General features: G+C 34.9%; 1 protein-coding gene across 1 annotated transcript; it reads left to right on the top strand.

The window, feature by feature from the left end:
• Positions 1–13: 13 nt before the first annotated feature.
• Positions 14–18,252, top strand: K441DRAFT_615306 (uncharacterized protein; the record flags this gene model as incomplete). The annotated part of the gene is made up of 8 exons (XM_067645712.1): positions 14–117; positions 171–459; positions 530–746; positions 792–1,030; positions 1,438–1,639; positions 1,690–2,148; positions 16,963–17,812; positions 17,841–18,252. The coding sequence occupies exons 1-8, from the start codon at positions 113–115 to the stop codon at positions 18,250–18,252; spliced, it is 2,673 nt and encodes an 890-aa protein (XP_067501517.1). The 5' UTR covers positions 14–112.
• Positions 18,253–18,393: the final 141 nt, after the last annotated feature.

Here is an 18,393-nt window from a genome sequence, read left to right as displayed (position 1 = left end):
GCACAGCCTCGTTTTCAGCGCATACGCTTGTCACTACCAACGCGGTTTCTTAATTTCGTTGCGGTACTCTTGCCCTCATAGGCAGTACTTACCGGAATCCGCGACGGATCCAATGGAGTCAGTTGTCTCAGTATTTTCCTCGCTCATAGTTTGAGCCTAACCATTCACAGGTTCCAGAACAACAAAGTGTTTCGCGAAGCTCATGATCATTTTGTTGCATCGCTTTCCCCCAAAGACCGTGACTTGTATTCAAGATGTGATTCCGCTCAAGAGTTTCTCGCGGAAGTGCAAAAGTTTGAAGCTGTCTCAGGGAACCGACTTCGAGGCCGTGGTTTGATCGCAAGGATCAAGTCATTCAGTGACCGCCTAGAGCCCTACTTCGATGCCATCGGAATTATTGTGCAAGCGCGCCCGGAATACGCCGCTTTCGTATGGGGCACGGTTCGAATGGTTCTTCAGGTAAACTTTACTTGCTTAGTTTGGATAGTTATCACCGTATATATTCAAAAAATAGCTCACATGACCCCAGCTAGCTAGCAATTTTATATCTTTCTTCGAGAAACTTGCTTCTACGCTAGAAGAGCTTGCAGCACAGTTTCCGCAGTATGATCTCATAGCAGGCCTCTGCGAGAAGCTAGGACCAGACGCATTCTCAGACCGCGTCAAGTGCTCATTGCGCGAGGCGTATGTGGATTTATTTCGATTTTTCCAGAGCGTCGCAAGAATATTTGTGAAGAAGGATGGAAGTAAGGTTTTCTTCCTATTCTGAAAAGCTTGAGCTAATTCAAAAGAACAAAAACGCACTCCGCTCATTGCCACAGATCTATTCTGGAGGCCATTTGATTTAAGATTTGAAGATCTACTGAAACAGCTTGAATTTCATGCCCGCATTGCGAGAACAGAGCTTGATTTAGCTAATATTTACGCTGGGATAGAAGAGCGCTCCAAGAGCTGCGCTGAGCGGGATGCTATTGCTGCAGAAAGAGTCGAAGCGGAGATAGAAAGGAAGGCTGCCGCTCAAGAGCGAGCAGTATCAGCCGAAGAGAGACTTGCAGAAGAGAAGGAGCGGTATCAGGCTGCCTTGGAACGATCCCTTGCCAGCGATGCTCGGGAGAAGGCGAAGCGTCAGGAAAGCTTCGTAAATTTAAAGTGGCGGGTCCAAAGGGATGAATATCACGGTATGATATGACTCCCGCTGCTTGATACCAGAGGTCGTAGCCAAAGTGGCCATTTAACCCAAACTCCCCTCCTTTTAAAGGACCTAGGAACCCTTTATATATCACTTTAAGGGCTTTAGCAGTAGCACAGTTCATCTTAGACAAGCTCTCAAAGATAGAGAACAGGGGAAGATGGACCACTTGGCTACGACTACCCCACACCACACCCTTGGAATTGAAAGCTCTAATAGGGCTTTACTTGCTGATTTTACTGCTAGAGGAAATTGTGCGCCAAGTACGAGATTGGTTATCGCCTCCTAATTTTGTATATGGGTTAGAACGAGCACAAGATATCCGAAAAAATGGAACTGCAGAATGGCTATTCGAGGAAGCAGTCTACAAAACGTGGGCAGATAGATCACTATCTAAGCCACCCCCCACAACTGATAAAGTTTTTGGAGGAAACGCTTTATGGATTTCAGGTTGAAGTCAATATTCTAGCTTACAGTTTGCTTTCTCTAACACACTGCAGGGAACCCAGGTTGTGGAAAGACTGTGCTTGCTGCCGCAAGCGTTGAAAATCTGCGAAATCAGAATAACCTGGCACATCGAGATGTCTTCTATTTTTTCTTCGAAGCACAAAGCCCGTCAGCATCTCAGATGGCCGCTCACAGAGCTCTCTTAGCTCAGATGGTGCAGACAAACCGTCACGATCACGATCTTATCGACAGATTTAAGTTCTTCATTCGCGATGGCTCTACCGGCCAAAATATCGCATCGAACCATGAACTGCGAGACATACTCAAAGTGTGTATGCAGAGCATCGACAACTGCGTAATAGTTCTTGATGGTCTTGATGAATGTATCGACTGTTCGGAAATTGTGGCAGATTTATTGATCATTTCGCGTGATCCAAATAAAAGTCTATTTATTTTTAGTCGCCCTGCTGGAGCTTCAGTAGCGGACAGGATCCGGGCAGTAACTCTTGGCAGTAACTTTACTGCCCGAATCTTTTGCCAAGTTTGATTCTGCCAGTATAAAATCAGTGGCTTAGAGCTTATTTTTAGGGTTATAGATCTTAATTTTAGAGCCGTATATCAATTAATTGGCGTAAAGCCACGGCGTCGCAATTTAGCTATGCTTAAGTCGTAATCTATACCCGTATCGTGAGCCTTAGCATAGTGTTATACTAGTGAGGGTTTTAATATCAATATTGGCCAATTAGATTGATCAATATTGGCACTAATTAATATTGGCGAGTATTAGCGAGTATTGGCGATATTTGCAATATTTGCAGACCTTCTTGGCGCCCCCTAAAAAATTTTTAACCCCAATATCGTACGAATAGATTATTAAATATTATGGCTTCTGAAGCAGACTTATTACTTTTTACACCTATATTAGACTCCCTTAATACAGAGGAGTCATTAAACCGCTAGCAAAAGAAGACTTCTAACCTATAGATATATACTCGGGCTCTGGACGAAGATAAGGATATATATTATAAGAGAATAAGGCTTATATACTGCAAATATTATACAATAATAGTATATTGCTTAAAATCCACCACAAACTTTTAAAATTACCTAAGAACTAAGCATAATATCTATTTAGAAAAGTAAGAGGGCCCTATTTATACGAAAACCCGCAATTAACTTTAATATCTTTATTTATAACTCCGCGATACAGAGCAGTTAAACGATATTAATACGCTTGCCCTTTAAAACGCCCTAAATTAGAAAGCTATTACTGCAGTACTTATTTCCTTAATAACCGTACAAAGACTCCTATTTAGAATGGTTAAATAGCCAGAGTTTTATATATTTTATAGGGTTCTTAATTTAGAGGTTAAGGGTTATATTATAACAGCTTACTTTATAGTTAGTAATATAGTCTAGAATATATTTATAGTACAGAAGGACATCGTATAAAAGAAGCTTTAATTAGCAATATTAAAGGTTTATCTCTTACTAGATATTTAGACGTCCCTAAATCGATATCTTTTACTTAGGGTTTACGCACACTTTATAGATTAAAATAAAAGATTAAAAAGAGGCCTTCTTATGCTTTATATAACTCTATTATATAGCGGAGAGAATTAGTTCTAAACACTGCTTCTAATACTTTAGGACTATAGTATTGTATAAAGACTTGGTGCTATTATTACTAATAATATATCTATAAATAACGTCCTATGTTATATAATCTAAAAGTATTTTTAAGAAGAATATAATATAGAGTAGAAATCTATACACCAACGAATCTAATACAATGGCCATATTATCCACCTTACTATTAAGGCCTTCCTCTTTAAAGACTTAATTTAAGAAGATAAGCTTATATCGTACGACATTAAAGAGAAGAGAGGACTTAAAGTTAACCTAAACTCTAGGAGTAGCCAATTTTGAGCTCTTAGTGCACTAGGCAAACTCTATAATATTATTATATATACTTAAAGCTCACCTGGCCGTATAAAAGGCTTCTTTACTCTTACTTAAAGAAAAATCCTATTAGATAATCGTATAAGATAGAATAGCTGGTATAAGATGCTTTAGGTTGCCTTAGAGTATAAGTTAGCAATTAATCTTTATATAAAGAAGCATACTAAGACCTTAGGCGAAGATTTCTTAACTTTATAGAATTAGACTTCGCTTTATACAATATATAACTTCCTCTATATCTTTAAGAGGGTAATATTAGAAACTTAGGGATATAATATAACAATCTTAAATATTCTCTTTTTAATAGATATTCTTATAAGGCATTTTAAGCAGAGTCTTATAAGAATTCTCTTTACTTTTAAGAGTTTTTTTAACGTTATATAATAGAAACACTATAAGAATAATAGCTACTTTAGCAAAAGGATCCAAATTAGATAGAAGGTGTTTAATAAATACTACCTAAAGTCTAATAAATCCCTATTATACGCTACGGCAATTATCCTTTATCCTAAATGTTGTATAAGATATATCTAAGTAAATTAGGAAAAAAAGTGGCAGAGAGCTATACTTAAAAAAGGTAAAGGACTTTAGGAGGATTACTAATCGCAAGCTCTTAGGCCTAAAACTCTTTTTACCTAGCTATTAGTTTTACTATATAGGCAAGCCTCTACTAAATAAGAATTAGATTTATATAATTAGATTATTAAGGATCTTAATAAGTTTACTTAACCTTAAAGCCAAGACGAGTATAATAACTATATTACTAATCCTCTAAGTTAAATTAGAAAGCTTTTTGCCCTTAAATAGTAGTGCTAAGAGCAACAGCGTGTATAATAGCCACGACTATTACTACTAGCTATTACTATTCTATTAATTCCAGTAATAAGTAATAAACCAAAACGATCCTTTTTAGGAGGGCGTTATATGATTTTAAGAAGAGGATGTAAATAGGTATTAAGAGTCTTGAAAAAGTAGAATATTTAAAATAATAGCAGCGAACTAAGCTCTTACTTAAGGTAGTTTAACTCATTTTTTATATAAAGCTTTTAATTTAATAGTATCTATCTTAATTATTTATATATATACTAATCTGTTTTAATTTTATTATATAAGATAACTACTTAGCTTATACGGCACGTTAAGCTATAGATCTTATATAAGTGCTGCCAATAATCCTAATAGCTAGATATGTGCTAATATATACTAAATAAAAGTTTGTACGTACCTTATGCAAGAATAATTGCATTTTAGGCCGTAGCCCTAGGCTCGTCATCGTTAATTAATAACGGTGCCGCTACCGTACCGTCCCTACTATTGCTACTAAGCCCTGCCTATAGCAAGCGCAGAGGTCTACTATTATTACCTCTATCCTCGTCTTATACGGAGCAGCGGGATATATAGTTACGCTATTTATAATTTCTATATATTCCGCTAAAGTGCCTAGGTACCTAATAATATAATAGGAATGGGCGGTAGCCCGGGCGAGCGCTAAGGTATATAGCGTATAGGTTACCTACCACCTAACCCCGAGATTATATAAGGATGGCGTTAATATATAAAGGCTAGTAGGAAGCTATTTAATAAGGGGAGATCGCGCCTTATACAAACTCTATATCCTGCCCTAGAAGGGCTAGTAATATATAGCTCTGTAAACTATAACACTAGGGAGCCAACTGCTGCTATCCTATAATAAGGATGGGTTTGGCGTTAGCGCCGGCGAGGGCGGTGGTGGTAGTAATAGTGTTATAGAGAATAAGAGCCCTAAGTTAATATTAGCTTTATACAATCTTTCCAGATAATATATATACATTATTATTACTACTGTATTAATAAAGTGAAGTTAAAGTTAAAGTAAAGAGTTAATGTTAAAAGATTATATAAAGGCGCGCTATTACGTAACTAGATTATATTTTAAGTCATATAATTATATTATAAAACTGCCAATATATGCCAATAATTTATATAATATTTATTTTTAAGATAAGTATATTCTATTATTGTTGGTTACATAAGGTAATATCACGTAGCTACGGTTCGTAGATAGTATAATGATTGTTATTGTCTATATGTTCCTTAATAAGGGAGGGTAAAGAGCTTAAGGCTCCTCGCCACGCTAGTGCCGCGGTAACACGTGACGGCAACTTACCGCACGTAACGGCAACTTGCTATATATGACGGCAATATGCCTTATATAGTGACTATTTGCCTTTATTCCCAATACTAGCAACTCTTCTTTTATAGTTGCTATCTATATATATATACCGCTTAACTAGCGGAACAAAAATTAATCCTCCTTACTTACTATTGCTATTATAATATAAGTCTCGCTGTCCTAAAATTTGCCTCTTAGCATGTAGTGCTTTCTTACTTATAAGTTATGGGTAGGTATTTTGTTAGTAGGGCCGCCAAGGCGCTAGCGGTAAGCGAGCTAATAGCGATTTTCTATCCTAGGGATGGAAAATCCTAATTAGCTAGTTTAAGTTAGGGTTTGTAGAATATTATACTCCCCCCTCTAAAAAAGTCTTAGTAAGAGAATCTAACTAATTAGATAACTTTAACCGCCGGTTAAAGTTCCTAGATATCTTAAGACCTTATATAACTAAGAAATTTCTAGGGACTCCCTTTTAACCTAACCTTTAACTTGTATATATAGAGTATTTATATTAATAAATGTCTCTAGTACCTTATTTAGGTTCGCCTTCATTATTATATCTACTAGGTTATCTTAGCTATTAATCTATTAAATCTTAAAGAGTTTTTAACGCTTGTAGGATTGCTAAAGTGCTATAATATTAATTATAAGGCGCTTCTCCTTTGTAGTACCGAGCTTAATTAAATACTTGTAAAGGGAATATAAGTTAGTGTATATAATTATAGGGATAATAGGAAGTTCGAGTTAATCTATAATTATCTTTAGGGTAGTTCTAATTGCAATTGCTATATTAACTCCGCTAACTATTCTATATATCTCTAACGCTAAAACACTTTAGGTAATATACTTACTCTTAGTTAAGCTCTAATAGATAAGATTGCTATAGATTATAAAGTTATTCTCTCTAGTAAATTCGTTTATAATAATAATCTTATATCCTAATTAGGAGCTAAAATCTTTATTATTTATAAACGATCTATTAATAAATACAAAGAGCTTAGCAGTAGGAAGATTAATAGGCACGTAGAGTAGTCCCTAATTGAGATGGTTTATTTACTAAAAAAAACGTTTATTTAGGGCAAGAACGTTATCCTTAGTTAGTTCTTAGTATTAGGTAGTAATGGAAAGATTAAATAAAGCCTCAGGTTAACAAATAAAATTAATATAAGCTCTATAAGCGCGTTACTCCACATATTCTTACTTTAGGGAATTTATATTAATAATATTAATCTTCTTACCTTAACCCTTCTAGCGTAAAGCAATAGAATCCTTATTTAGGGAGAGGATATATCTATTAAAAAGTAATAGTGTTATTAAATTAAGCTTTTCCTTTAGCTTTGCTATAAGATTTGCCTTTACTAGCTTATCTTCTTTAAGAGCTAAGAATTNGTNNTCNNCTAANATAATTATATNNTNNNTTTNNATNCNNANNATTCNAAANNGNGTTNCNNTAGTTNTAATAAGGAAGTAGGGATTAAATATAGAAGTAGTTATTAAAAGCTTCTCTTTATAGTGCTTACTATAGGTAGCTTACTAGTAAGTTCCTGCCTCTGCGATTCTATATAATGGCTTAAGCATAACTATAATCGTATCTTTAGGATATTAGTAGCGAATTTACTCTAGAAGGTATGCTAATATTAAACGCTAAAGGTGCGTCTTTAATTGGGTATAGGCTTAAGTAATATCTTATAAATAAACCGCTATTCTATCCTTTATTAAGGAGGGAGCTAATGTAATAATAACTTACTAACTAGCTCGTTAAATTATAGGAGATTATATAAAAATTATCTCTTTACTATTATTGTTATAACCTTAGATAATAAGCCTTAATTTCTTAAATAGGGCATTAGTAGCTTTGCCCTTAATCTTATTAACTATCCTTAACTTAAAGATGCGAACTTTATTAAACTTAGTAGGGTTATACTTCTTAAATTTAAAGACTCCTCTTATAATAAGACCGTTAATCTTCTACTTATTGGATACTTAAAAAGGAGCTCCTAGGGTTATAATATAACCTTCTTTTCAGAGCTATTGTACGAGCTTAAAGTTAGCCTTCTCTTTAGCTATTATAAAGGCCATTAATAACTTAACTCTATTCTTAATAGCGGTAACAAATTGTTCTTTAAAATTAATAAGATATTGGCGATTTTATAATCCCTTTAGGCAACCTCTACCGCGTTATAGTTGTGGCGTATCTACTATAATTATATTGGGATTGTAGTTGCCTTCTAGAGTATATTAATTATAGTTATCTTTTAGGGCATCTTTTAGGGCATCCTATAAAGGCTTAGAATTGTTATCTTTATAGTAAGGCTTAATAACAGTTAAATGGAATTAAGTGGGTCTATAAGGCATCTAAATAGTATAAGTTTAACCATTAATTATAATAAGTTGGTATAGGCCTAACCATCCTCCCTTTTTACACTATACGCGTACTTTAGACTGGAGTAGTAGATTAAGCGTAGTTAATATATTTAGGCCATTTCTTATTCCTAGTGCATTATTAACCTAGTATATAGTGTAGAGACGTTACACCTCCTTTATTGCCTTATAAATAGCCTTAGCTTATTATATAACAGAGGGAGATAGTAGAGAATTGTTAGTTATTTAAGGGTAGGCGCTAAAGACTAGTAATGTAGGTATAAGTCTATCTGGGCTAGCGGAATCATTAATAGCTTTAATAGCTATTTATAAGGTAAGTTCTTCGCTAGCGTCTTTTAGTTCTAAAAAGATAATCTTATATACGCGGCGTAATAGCGCGTAGTATCGCTCTACTTTTTTAATACTATTATATGCCTTAACGGGGACTTCCTTAACCTTAATTACTATTGCCTTTATCTATTGTCGGAACTCTATAAATAAGAAGTTCTTTCCTATATTATAGACGATTTAATTAGGAGGTCCTAAATAGATATTAATCTAGTATAACTAAAGGGTATCCTATACGTTTCTAGCTAATATATCTTTTAAGAAACGCGCGGCTTAAAAGGAGGTTAAAAAGTCGATAACTTAGAGCACTAGCTTGCCGCTAATATATATAACGTTAATAATGATATAAAAGTTAAAGTTATAGTTATCCTTAAGGGTAAACTTAAATCGGCTAGGGGACTTCTGGTTTATTTAGTAGTAATAGTAGTACTTTATAAGATACTTAATTGCCTTAACCTTAACTTTATAGCCTACTTACTAAAGAACCCTAAGTAATTAATAAACGGATAGGTGGCCAAAACGACGGTATAGTTGGCGTAATTCTAACTTAGTTAAGTGGCTTTAAGCAATACTCTTTTCTAGTTAATAAAAGAGCAACTAGGGGTAACCCTACTTACGTATAACGGGCACCTAATTGTCTCCCTAAATAAGTATATTCTTAAGGTTATTAAGCCTAACGCCTAACTTATTTATATCTGTAATATAAAATAGAAACAGAGTATTTATAGGAATAATATAGAAAGTAATATATCCTAAGGGGGTTTAGACCCTAATTATGCTAAGAGAGATTATAGTACCTTTACTAAAGCGAATTGTATATTAGCCTACCATTAATTAGTTAATCTAAATAGAGCTATTAAGCTGCTAAAGAGCTCGAACTTAAGGTTCTCCTACTATAGATACTCCTGCGGCTTTTATATCCGGTATAATACCATAAAAGATATACGCTAAGTATCTATTATTAAAGGAAAACGCGGAACTCTCCTTTAGCTTATTAAAGATATCTAATTTCATAATAGAATAGAGCGTAGATTAATTATTAAAAATAGCGACGGTTTATATGCTATCTACCTTACTATACTTAGTAAAGTATTAGTTAGGGAAGTAGTCCTTAATTTCTATATCTATAAGGAGCTGTTTAACCTTATTAACCTCGCCCTTAAGATCTTCTACGCCTTTATATTAAACTAGGAAGCTTTAAAAGTAGGCTATAGTAACCTTATAATTTCTAACATTTCTTATACTCTAATAGAACTTATTATATACCTCTTTTCGCTTATTAAGGGAGTGTCTAGTTAACTAGTAATTTGGCTTTTTATAAATATAGCACTTCTTTTAACGATTACTTTAAAATGAACCTCTATAAGGACCTCTATAATTACCTTATAGTTAATGTTAATTATACCCTTTTTTGTATTCCCTACCACGGCCACTATATATTTAATTAGTCTAGTTATAATTATATTAGTCGGGAATACTTAGTTAAGTAGGGTTTTTGGTATAGAACTATTAAGATTCTTATATTTGCATTATAGTACTTATAGCAAAGCGTAGCTTGGTATATACTCCTTTAAATATATCTATAGGTTTATATAGCGCTAAATTACACTTAGGAATACTATGGCAGGCTAAGATAACCTAGTCCCTTAAACTATTCTTATTTTAGTAAGTTTTAGTAAAGCTATATTAGATTTTCTATAGTTTATTAAAGAGTAGTTAAAGGCACTTTAAATAAGTCTTTATTAGGTTAGAAGTAATAACTCTCTAAAATATAGTCTCCCGCCATTTAAATATATAAAGTTAGTAATTCTTATTAGTTTTAAAGTAGGCTCTAGTAAGCTAAAGCATTGCATTAAAGTTATAGTTTTTACCCGTAATATAGTCGTAATAAAATATTACCGCCCGTCCCTTTAATATAATAGAGAAAGTGTAATAGTACTAGTGGCATTAAATTTTAACCTTATTATAACAGTTATAAAAGACCTATAGTTTTGCTCTAAGTATATTATATAGTTCTTCTTTAAACTTTTTCTCTTCGTCTAAATATACCTTTATTAGATTCGTGACTTCTTATAGTAAAGGCTTACTAGTTAGCTAGAGTAGAGGAGGTAAAGGCGAAGTAACTCTAAGTAGGAGAGCACCTCTAGGTGGGAGAGTAGCTTTAGGTAGGGGGTTAGCGTTTTAGGGGTTTTAATATAAATTAAAGTTGCCTTCTAAAGAATATAGGTTAGTTTTAGGTTTCTATAGTTAATGTATAATCTTAGCTTCTGTCTATACTAGTTCTTCTATATTAATAATAATAGCCTAAATATTACTAGTAATTAGGTTACCGTTCTTAGTAATATATACCCCATTTCTACGGAGGAAGTCTTAAAAATCCTAAATAATATTAACGTTGCTAAGTACCTAGGTATTAGTAGTCCATCCTATAAAATCCTCCCTAAATTACTCCCATAGTTATAAATTGGTATAGTGTCTATTTTGGTAGAATATAATATAGTATAGGAGAAAGCCGTTAACTTGCTTTGCGGTATAAGTTATTATATTAAAGGCGAATTTGTCCTAATCTTTATTAATAAGTTTCGCGTGCTTAGCTACCCCTAATAGTAAGGAGTCTTTCTAGTTATTTGGCGTAGCCATGCTTTTAGAGGAAAGGAAGTATTATCGGTATAGGGATTGTCGTTTAGTACGCGTTCGTGACATATATTTATAATTATAGGGCTTAGGACTAGTTCTAGCCTTAAATCGCAAAGACTTATAAAGCGTGTTATTCTGTATAATAGACGCAAGAATCTGTAATCTTAGAAAGGCTTAAAACCAGTTCTAGCCTTTAAATTTTTAGATTTATAGAAGAGTTCTATTTAAGGTCTAGGACCAGTTCTAACCTTAAAAGATAGCTCCCTTTAGCATAAGTAGCACTAGTATAGTGGCTTATCTCTTCTTAGTGGAATACCTAGCTGCTCTATAGTATAATAGTAAAGTTAACTACTAATTAGTGTTGGTTATATAAGGTAATATTACGTAGCTACGGTTCGTAGATAGTATAATAATTGTTATTATCTATATGTTCCTTAATAAGGGAGGGCAAGGAGCTTAAGGCTCCTCGCCACGCTAGTGCCGCGGCGATACGTGACGGTAACTTGCCGCACGTAACGGTAACTTGCTATACGTAACGGCAATATGCCTTATATAGTGACCATTTGCCTTTATTCCCAACAATTATAATAATTTTATTTAAATTATTGCCAATATTTAATATTGATACTGTAAATATTAATAAATGCCAATATTTTATTGGCTGGAATTTTGCTTATTAAAAACCTCACTGTGTTATATACAAAAATATGCAATTATAAGGCTTATATTATGTTATAATATTTAATTACGCTGTTGCGGCTCTCGTTAGGGTCTATGTAGCGGGTCTATATGGGTATATATATATATATATATAAGGGGGGAACCGTACTACTAGGGCCGGATAAAACCTCTCCTTTTCTTATTATATGGCCTATATAGCCTCTCTTCTAATTAGTAACTACTAAGCACAAGTAGATATCTCTTTAAGGCGCTATAAAAAAGCCATCTTAATATATACTCCTGGGTCTGTCCGGTAGGGTGTATAGCTAGGGCCTAGGTTCCGTTCCTAGCTGCTCTAGTTATCTAGGTATAGCGTAGGCTAGTAGCCTATAAGGCTAGTAGTGGTATAAAAGGTTCCGTTATTTGCATTTATGTTAACGTACGCAGCTCCGTACCTTGCCAAGTTTTATTAAGTTCTATTAGGATATTAACCTCTACTAAATTCTGCTAGGTTACTAAATTCTATTAAATTCTGCTAGGTTGCTAAAGTTCTGCCAACTTCTGTTAGGTTATTAGATTCTGCCAGGTTACTAAAATTCTACTAAATTCTATTAGGTTGCCAAGACTCTGCCAAATTCTATTAGGTTGCCAAAACTCTACTAAATTCTATTAAGTTGCTAAAATTCTGCCGACTTCTATTAGGTTACTAAATTCTACTAAGTTCTACTAGGTTAATAAGTTCTGCTAAATTCTACCAGGTTACTAGAGTTCTGCCAACTTCTGCTAGGTTACCATCTGCAAAATTCTGCCATATTCTGCCATCCCTATAGTATTTATCCTCCGCCTCTTAAAGCACTTTCTGGTCTCCTCTCTTTACCCTAGCTAGTTCTCTAGCAAATAAAAGGTATAGTAAGAGGTTTGTCTGCATAAACTAGTCCGCAACTGCCTTAGTAGCCTTTAGCTTGGTTAGGAGCTCCTTATATAAGGATGTTCTAGTATAGTAATATATTTCCGCCCGGCCAGCAGCGTGCCTGGGGCAGAACACCACTACGTGCATTGTTGATTGTTGGCTGTAGCCGCATGGGTAGGCCGGAGTTGGGTGCCCTGGTACTTTTCGGTGGTGGAGGTATCTGTTAAGCCCTATATGCTCGGTTCTAAGTAGCGTATTAATTGTGCTCTCTACCTTTATAAGCCTCGCGTGGCGTTTAAAATTATAAGGCTTAGGAAGGGGTTATAATTTAATTAAATTATAAATATTATAATATAAAGTCCTCACGGCGTAGTAGTACGGTAAGTTCTATAATTGCTTTAATTTAATTTAGAGCTAGCTTAATATAATTACACTACTTTCCTAAAGTTCTTAAGTGGCCTTTAAGCTATAATATAAATATATAGGTTTAATATAATTTAGGGCGTTAAAAATAAGACGAGAATAATATAATTAATTTAAAGCTTTGCTAATACGTAATTTAATAGGAAATAACCTTTTTTTTTTAATATTTTTTAACGCGCCACTAATAAGAACTAAACCTATAACCTCCTACTACCTAATTAGGCTAAGGGCCTTGGCGACGATATAATAAGGCTTAATACTAGCCAGGCGTTAGAGCTGCTTAATTACTATAGGGGAGCCGTAGTGCTTAGGGTAGTATTAAACTTTAAAAGAGTCGATTATTTAGGGTGTCTCTATTACTATAGTAGCTACTACAGTAATAGAGACACCCTAAATAATTAAGATCGCAATTATTAAAAATTATATTACTAGAAAGCTTGCCGTACAGACGTTATTAACAACCCCCCACTAATATTATTAATATTAGTAGTAGGGTCTAGCTAAGTTATAGAGGACTTTTTTATATATATATTAAATATAGCGTAAGGTAATAACTTTAATAGGGTAAGATAGTAAGCCATAAATTACTACTATTAGTTAAGAACGGTTATATTTATTAAAGCTTTAAAACAGCATTAAATAGCTACGTCTTTAGTTAACTTTAAGTCAGTATACGTTTTCCTAATTTAGCTTAGGTTTATATAGGCAGAATAACTATTACCTATGTCTTAATTTATAATATATTAACTTTCTTACCTAGTTTAAACTATAATAACGTAAAGTTAATATCCTAAGTATTAAGCTATATAAGGGAGTTGTTGGAATTATTAGAGTTATTAAAGTCTTAGCTAGAGAATATTATACTAAAAGGCGATCCTAGTAGATAAATAAATAAATTTAATAATATTAACTCCTGCTTTAGCTCTACCCTTAATATAGGCACTATAGGTAAGCTACCCCGTAATATAACTAAGTTATTTAAAGGCTTCTTAGTAGGCTTTTTAGAGGCTATAGGTAAGGTTAGTAACTAACGTTTCCGCTTCTTAGTAGCTACTTACGGTAAGTCTTATAGTAAGCACTATAACCTCCTAGATATAGTTAATACAAGTAGTATATTTAATAACTCTATACTCTTAAATATTTTAAGCTCCTTATATATACCTACTACTAGCTACTATCTCTTCTTCTATCGCTTCTTATATTGCTTTACCTACTCTTTATTCTTTACTACTCTCTTAGCTTACTTAAGGCTAGTAAGACTACGCTTTCTAGCCTTCCCCTTCTTCTTAAACTCTACCTTTAAAGTTTAAATAGTATTAGGTAGCTTTACTAGTATAAGATTATCCTTATTATATAGCTCTTTAAATTTAAAAAGGAGCTATTAAGTCTACCGCCGGAATAAGTCTATAAGAACTTCTGCTTACTTGGGTGGATATATCTTTATAATTATATTATAAACTATACTTATCGCACCTAACGCTATATCTACTCCACCATTACTAAAACGATCGCTGTTAGTAGTAGCTTTATTATTAGCACTAAGTTAAGTGGTATAGCTTAGCTGCCAGTTAAACGCAATAGCAGATAGCCTATTAAGTAGCTATTGTAGATAAAAAAGACTTAGTAGTAATAACGCTAAGTCTTATATAGCCTTCTCTATCTAATAATAATATAGGAGGCTATGTTAAATAGGAAGATCATAGTTACCTTATGCTAAATAGCAACCGTATTTGCTGTAGCTATCCTTAATATTAAATCTATAAGTATAGAACTCTAGAAGTCGCTAACTTATATAAGTAGTAACTTAGCTTTCCTTAAGCGGCCTATACCTTTAGTAGTCCTTATTAAGTTAGCTAAATTGCCTATAGTTAGATTTAATAACTTCCTAAGAAGAAACACTAAAATCGAGATCCGACCTATACGGTCCTATAGGGGTTCCTTTCCATCTCATCTTGTCCGCATGGTTAAGCTGAGAGTAAGGATCTCGTCTGTTACTAATACAGCAGCGCTACGTTATAGCTAGAGGGGGCCTTCGAATACTCAACCCTTAACGCCGTTAGAATAGTAGAGTTTTTACAGGCCTTGGCGCCAAGACTAGTTAAAAAGACAACTCCATAAAAGCGACCTTTGCACCCCCATGCGGTGGAGCCCGGGAACCTAGCAGCTACTATTAATATTCTATTTAGATTGTGTTAATAGACTACCAAAGCGAACGCAGAGACGTATATACGGCTGCGTAGCGCCTGCGCAGCGACGTAGTAGTGGTGCGAAATTTTTTTACTAGGGGGTAAGCCTTAGCAAAAAGTTTAAATACTACTATTATATCTCTAACGTATATATTCAGGACATTTAAATCAATAAGTATTATTCCTTTAGCGTACCCCCTCCCTCCTATAAATACTACATACACCGCACAGTATAGCATTTATATATATACGCATGCAATCCGTGCCCTAAGCGTAGCAGAGGCCCCCTATTTTAATATTATCCGGTAACCTAGGTATCTAGTTATAGGGACTAGGCCCCCTATTAAATACTAGATTATCCTCCTATACCTAATATATAGGTATAAGGGCCTAGGTTTAGGCCCTAGGGTAAAAGTAATACTAAGTTATATATACCCTATTATAGAAACCCTTTAATAGAGAAATAGATAAGAGACCGTATTTAGATATCCTCCTTTATAAGCTTCTCTATAGCTAATATAAACTTTTAGGCTAGGTATATTATAAAATATAAACTCGTTTATAAAGTTGTGTATCTCTTTAAACACCTACTCGGCTTTAGATAAAATAAGTAAGTATATAATTAGAACTGTCTTACTAGTGTCACCTACCTTTTATATACCTTAATAAACCTACCCTCCTATATTCCAGTAATTACGACTACTAATTAGTAGCAACCTATTAGAGGATAGAAGTTGCCGTACTTCTCCTATAGATGTGTTGGTAGCTTAGTATTTAAGAGCCTCTATTATACTTACTATATAATCCGGCTAGTAGTTCTTATACTTTAGGAGGGTAAGAGGATTTAGTATAGCCGCGCAGGTATATATACCGCTATTAATCTTTATAAGCTAGGTAATAGCTCTATTAACTATATTCTTATAAGCGGAAACCTAATAGGGACAGCTCTTCTTTAAAATCTTCCTATTTGGCCGCCTGAGATATTTACCTCCCTTATCCTTTTACTAGCGGTCCTTTTCTATAAGTTTCTAGTAGTTATAAGTCTCTTCGCTATAAGCTTTATATTTTATATAGACTTGTTATATAACCTAGCCACCACTTATATAGAGCTTGCGGCCTTAAGAAAACGCGTAGTTATTAAAGCGCTGTATTACTAAGTTATAAGTATTATAGTGCTTACTAGCTTCTAGCTTAAGCAAGTATTTAGAAGGGATTAATTAAATAGCTGCCTGTATTACCGCAATTACATCTTTATTTCTTAGCTTCTCGTAGGCCTTCTATTTAACTGGTTGGTTTGCTTAAGGTATAGCGGCAGAAGTAACTAAGGTAGGAGCGTCTATTTTGGATAAGAATCCCAGTATAGAGTATAGGGAGCCATTGCTATATAGAGCTTGGGTGGCAACTAATCGACGCGCTAGTATTAATTTTAGCGGTAACAAAGGTACGTACACCTTCGTTTAATTATGCAGCAGCTTGCGGGGCATGCAGGGGTGGGGGGGTATTTGGTGAACATTGCATATGTATGGCTTTTACTAGTAAAATAGGTGCCCAAGTAGTGCCTTGGCTACCCTTACCGCCTGCTGGGCCGCCGCTGATTAAAAGATTCGGGCAGTAAAGTTACTGCCAAGAGTTACTGCCCGGATCCTGTCCGCTTCAGTAGAACCACTTACCAGCGCCTTCGTAGGAGCAAAAAAATTTGACATCAATAGATCAACATCGAGTGATATCCGATTGCTCTTGGCTCATCGAGTGGATGAGTTGATATGCGATAGACTTTTAAGGGAAAATGTCAATAAAGAAGAAATTGTGGAGCAACTCGTACAGAGAGCCGACGGCATGTTCCTCTGGGCAGATCTAATGATCAAGTATCTTAGGTCTCCGGTTTTCACTCCCACCAAGCGTATCAACATCATTATGGCTGTATCTCTTCCAGAGAAATTGGATGAGATGTATGATCGTATAGTGCATTTAGTATATCAAGGAAACTCAACCGAGCGTCTCCTCGCGCAACGAATATTTTTCTGGATTATATTCGCAAAACGGGCGTTATCTGACCGCGAACTATATGAAATCTTACGATTCACAGATAAATTCGATGCGAAGGCGTTTGGCAATGCTGTCACTACAATATGCGCTAGCTTGGTTGAGAGAGAAAATTCCTTCACATCTACAAAGGTTTATATCAAGTTCATTCATCTATCAGTGAAGGAGTACTTTCTAGCAAAGGACACAGAAGGGTATTTTGGGCAAGTTATTCGACCTTATCCACCTTCACCAATCCGGCCTTTGATCTACCGACCTCTGGTTTCACACATAAGTATCATCAAGACATGTCTGGACTATCTTCAGTTCAATATTCCTGCCCAGCCCTTGGGAGGGAGTATTGGGCAAAATATCACTAGCCAAGAGCTTAACAACAATATCCCATTCGCTGGCTACGCAAGTGCATTCTGGCCACAACACCTTAACGAGACTAGTACAGCAAACTCAGCTTCTTACCACGAGCCTCAGTCTGACCAGGTTGTGTATCAACAATGGTCAGATATGGTTCATAACCTGTCGAAGTTTCTGTCAAAAATTTGTGTTGATGGCATGGATAGAAGCATCTTACGTTGCAAGGCAATCACCACAATGGCAAGAGTTATTTAACTGGTCCCATCACGTACAAGATACTACCCACTTACCGGCTCATGTCATTGAGTTAAGTAAGGATATGTTGGAGTTTAGCCAATATCTCGAAACGTTAAACCAGGATTGGGGCTCCAAGCTAATGTCCTGTCCCTGTTCGATATGGGATGAAGTTACAGCGTTCAACCCCACACGGTTCTTTGCGCGGACTGGAGAGTTCCATCTTAGGTCACTCGCTCCTGAAAAATTAATGAAATCAGGTGTCGGTTCAAGATATCTCTGTAAGATTTCTGAAACCAACCACACCCAGCAAACTATAGGTATTCTGAGTATTTGGCCATCAGAGTAAGTGCACCCTTTACCTTTTGTTATCTCTGTACACAGTTAAGCTTATATACCTCGTTACGCAATATATGCTGCTGTGTGGAACATCCTGCTCTCATAAAACGCCGAGCAAAGACACGTGAACTCAATCGTATATCAAGTTTTA

The sequence above is a fragment of the Cenococcum geophilum genome (assembly GCF_001692895.1).
Source record: "Cenococcum geophilum 1.58 unplaced genomic scaffold K441scaffold_34, whole genome shotgun sequence".
In the NCBI taxonomy this organism is placed as follows: domain Eukaryota; kingdom Fungi; phylum Ascomycota; class Dothideomycetes; order Gloniales; family Gloniaceae; genus Cenococcum; species Cenococcum geophilum.
This window is presented reverse-complemented; position numbering and strand designations above follow the sequence as displayed.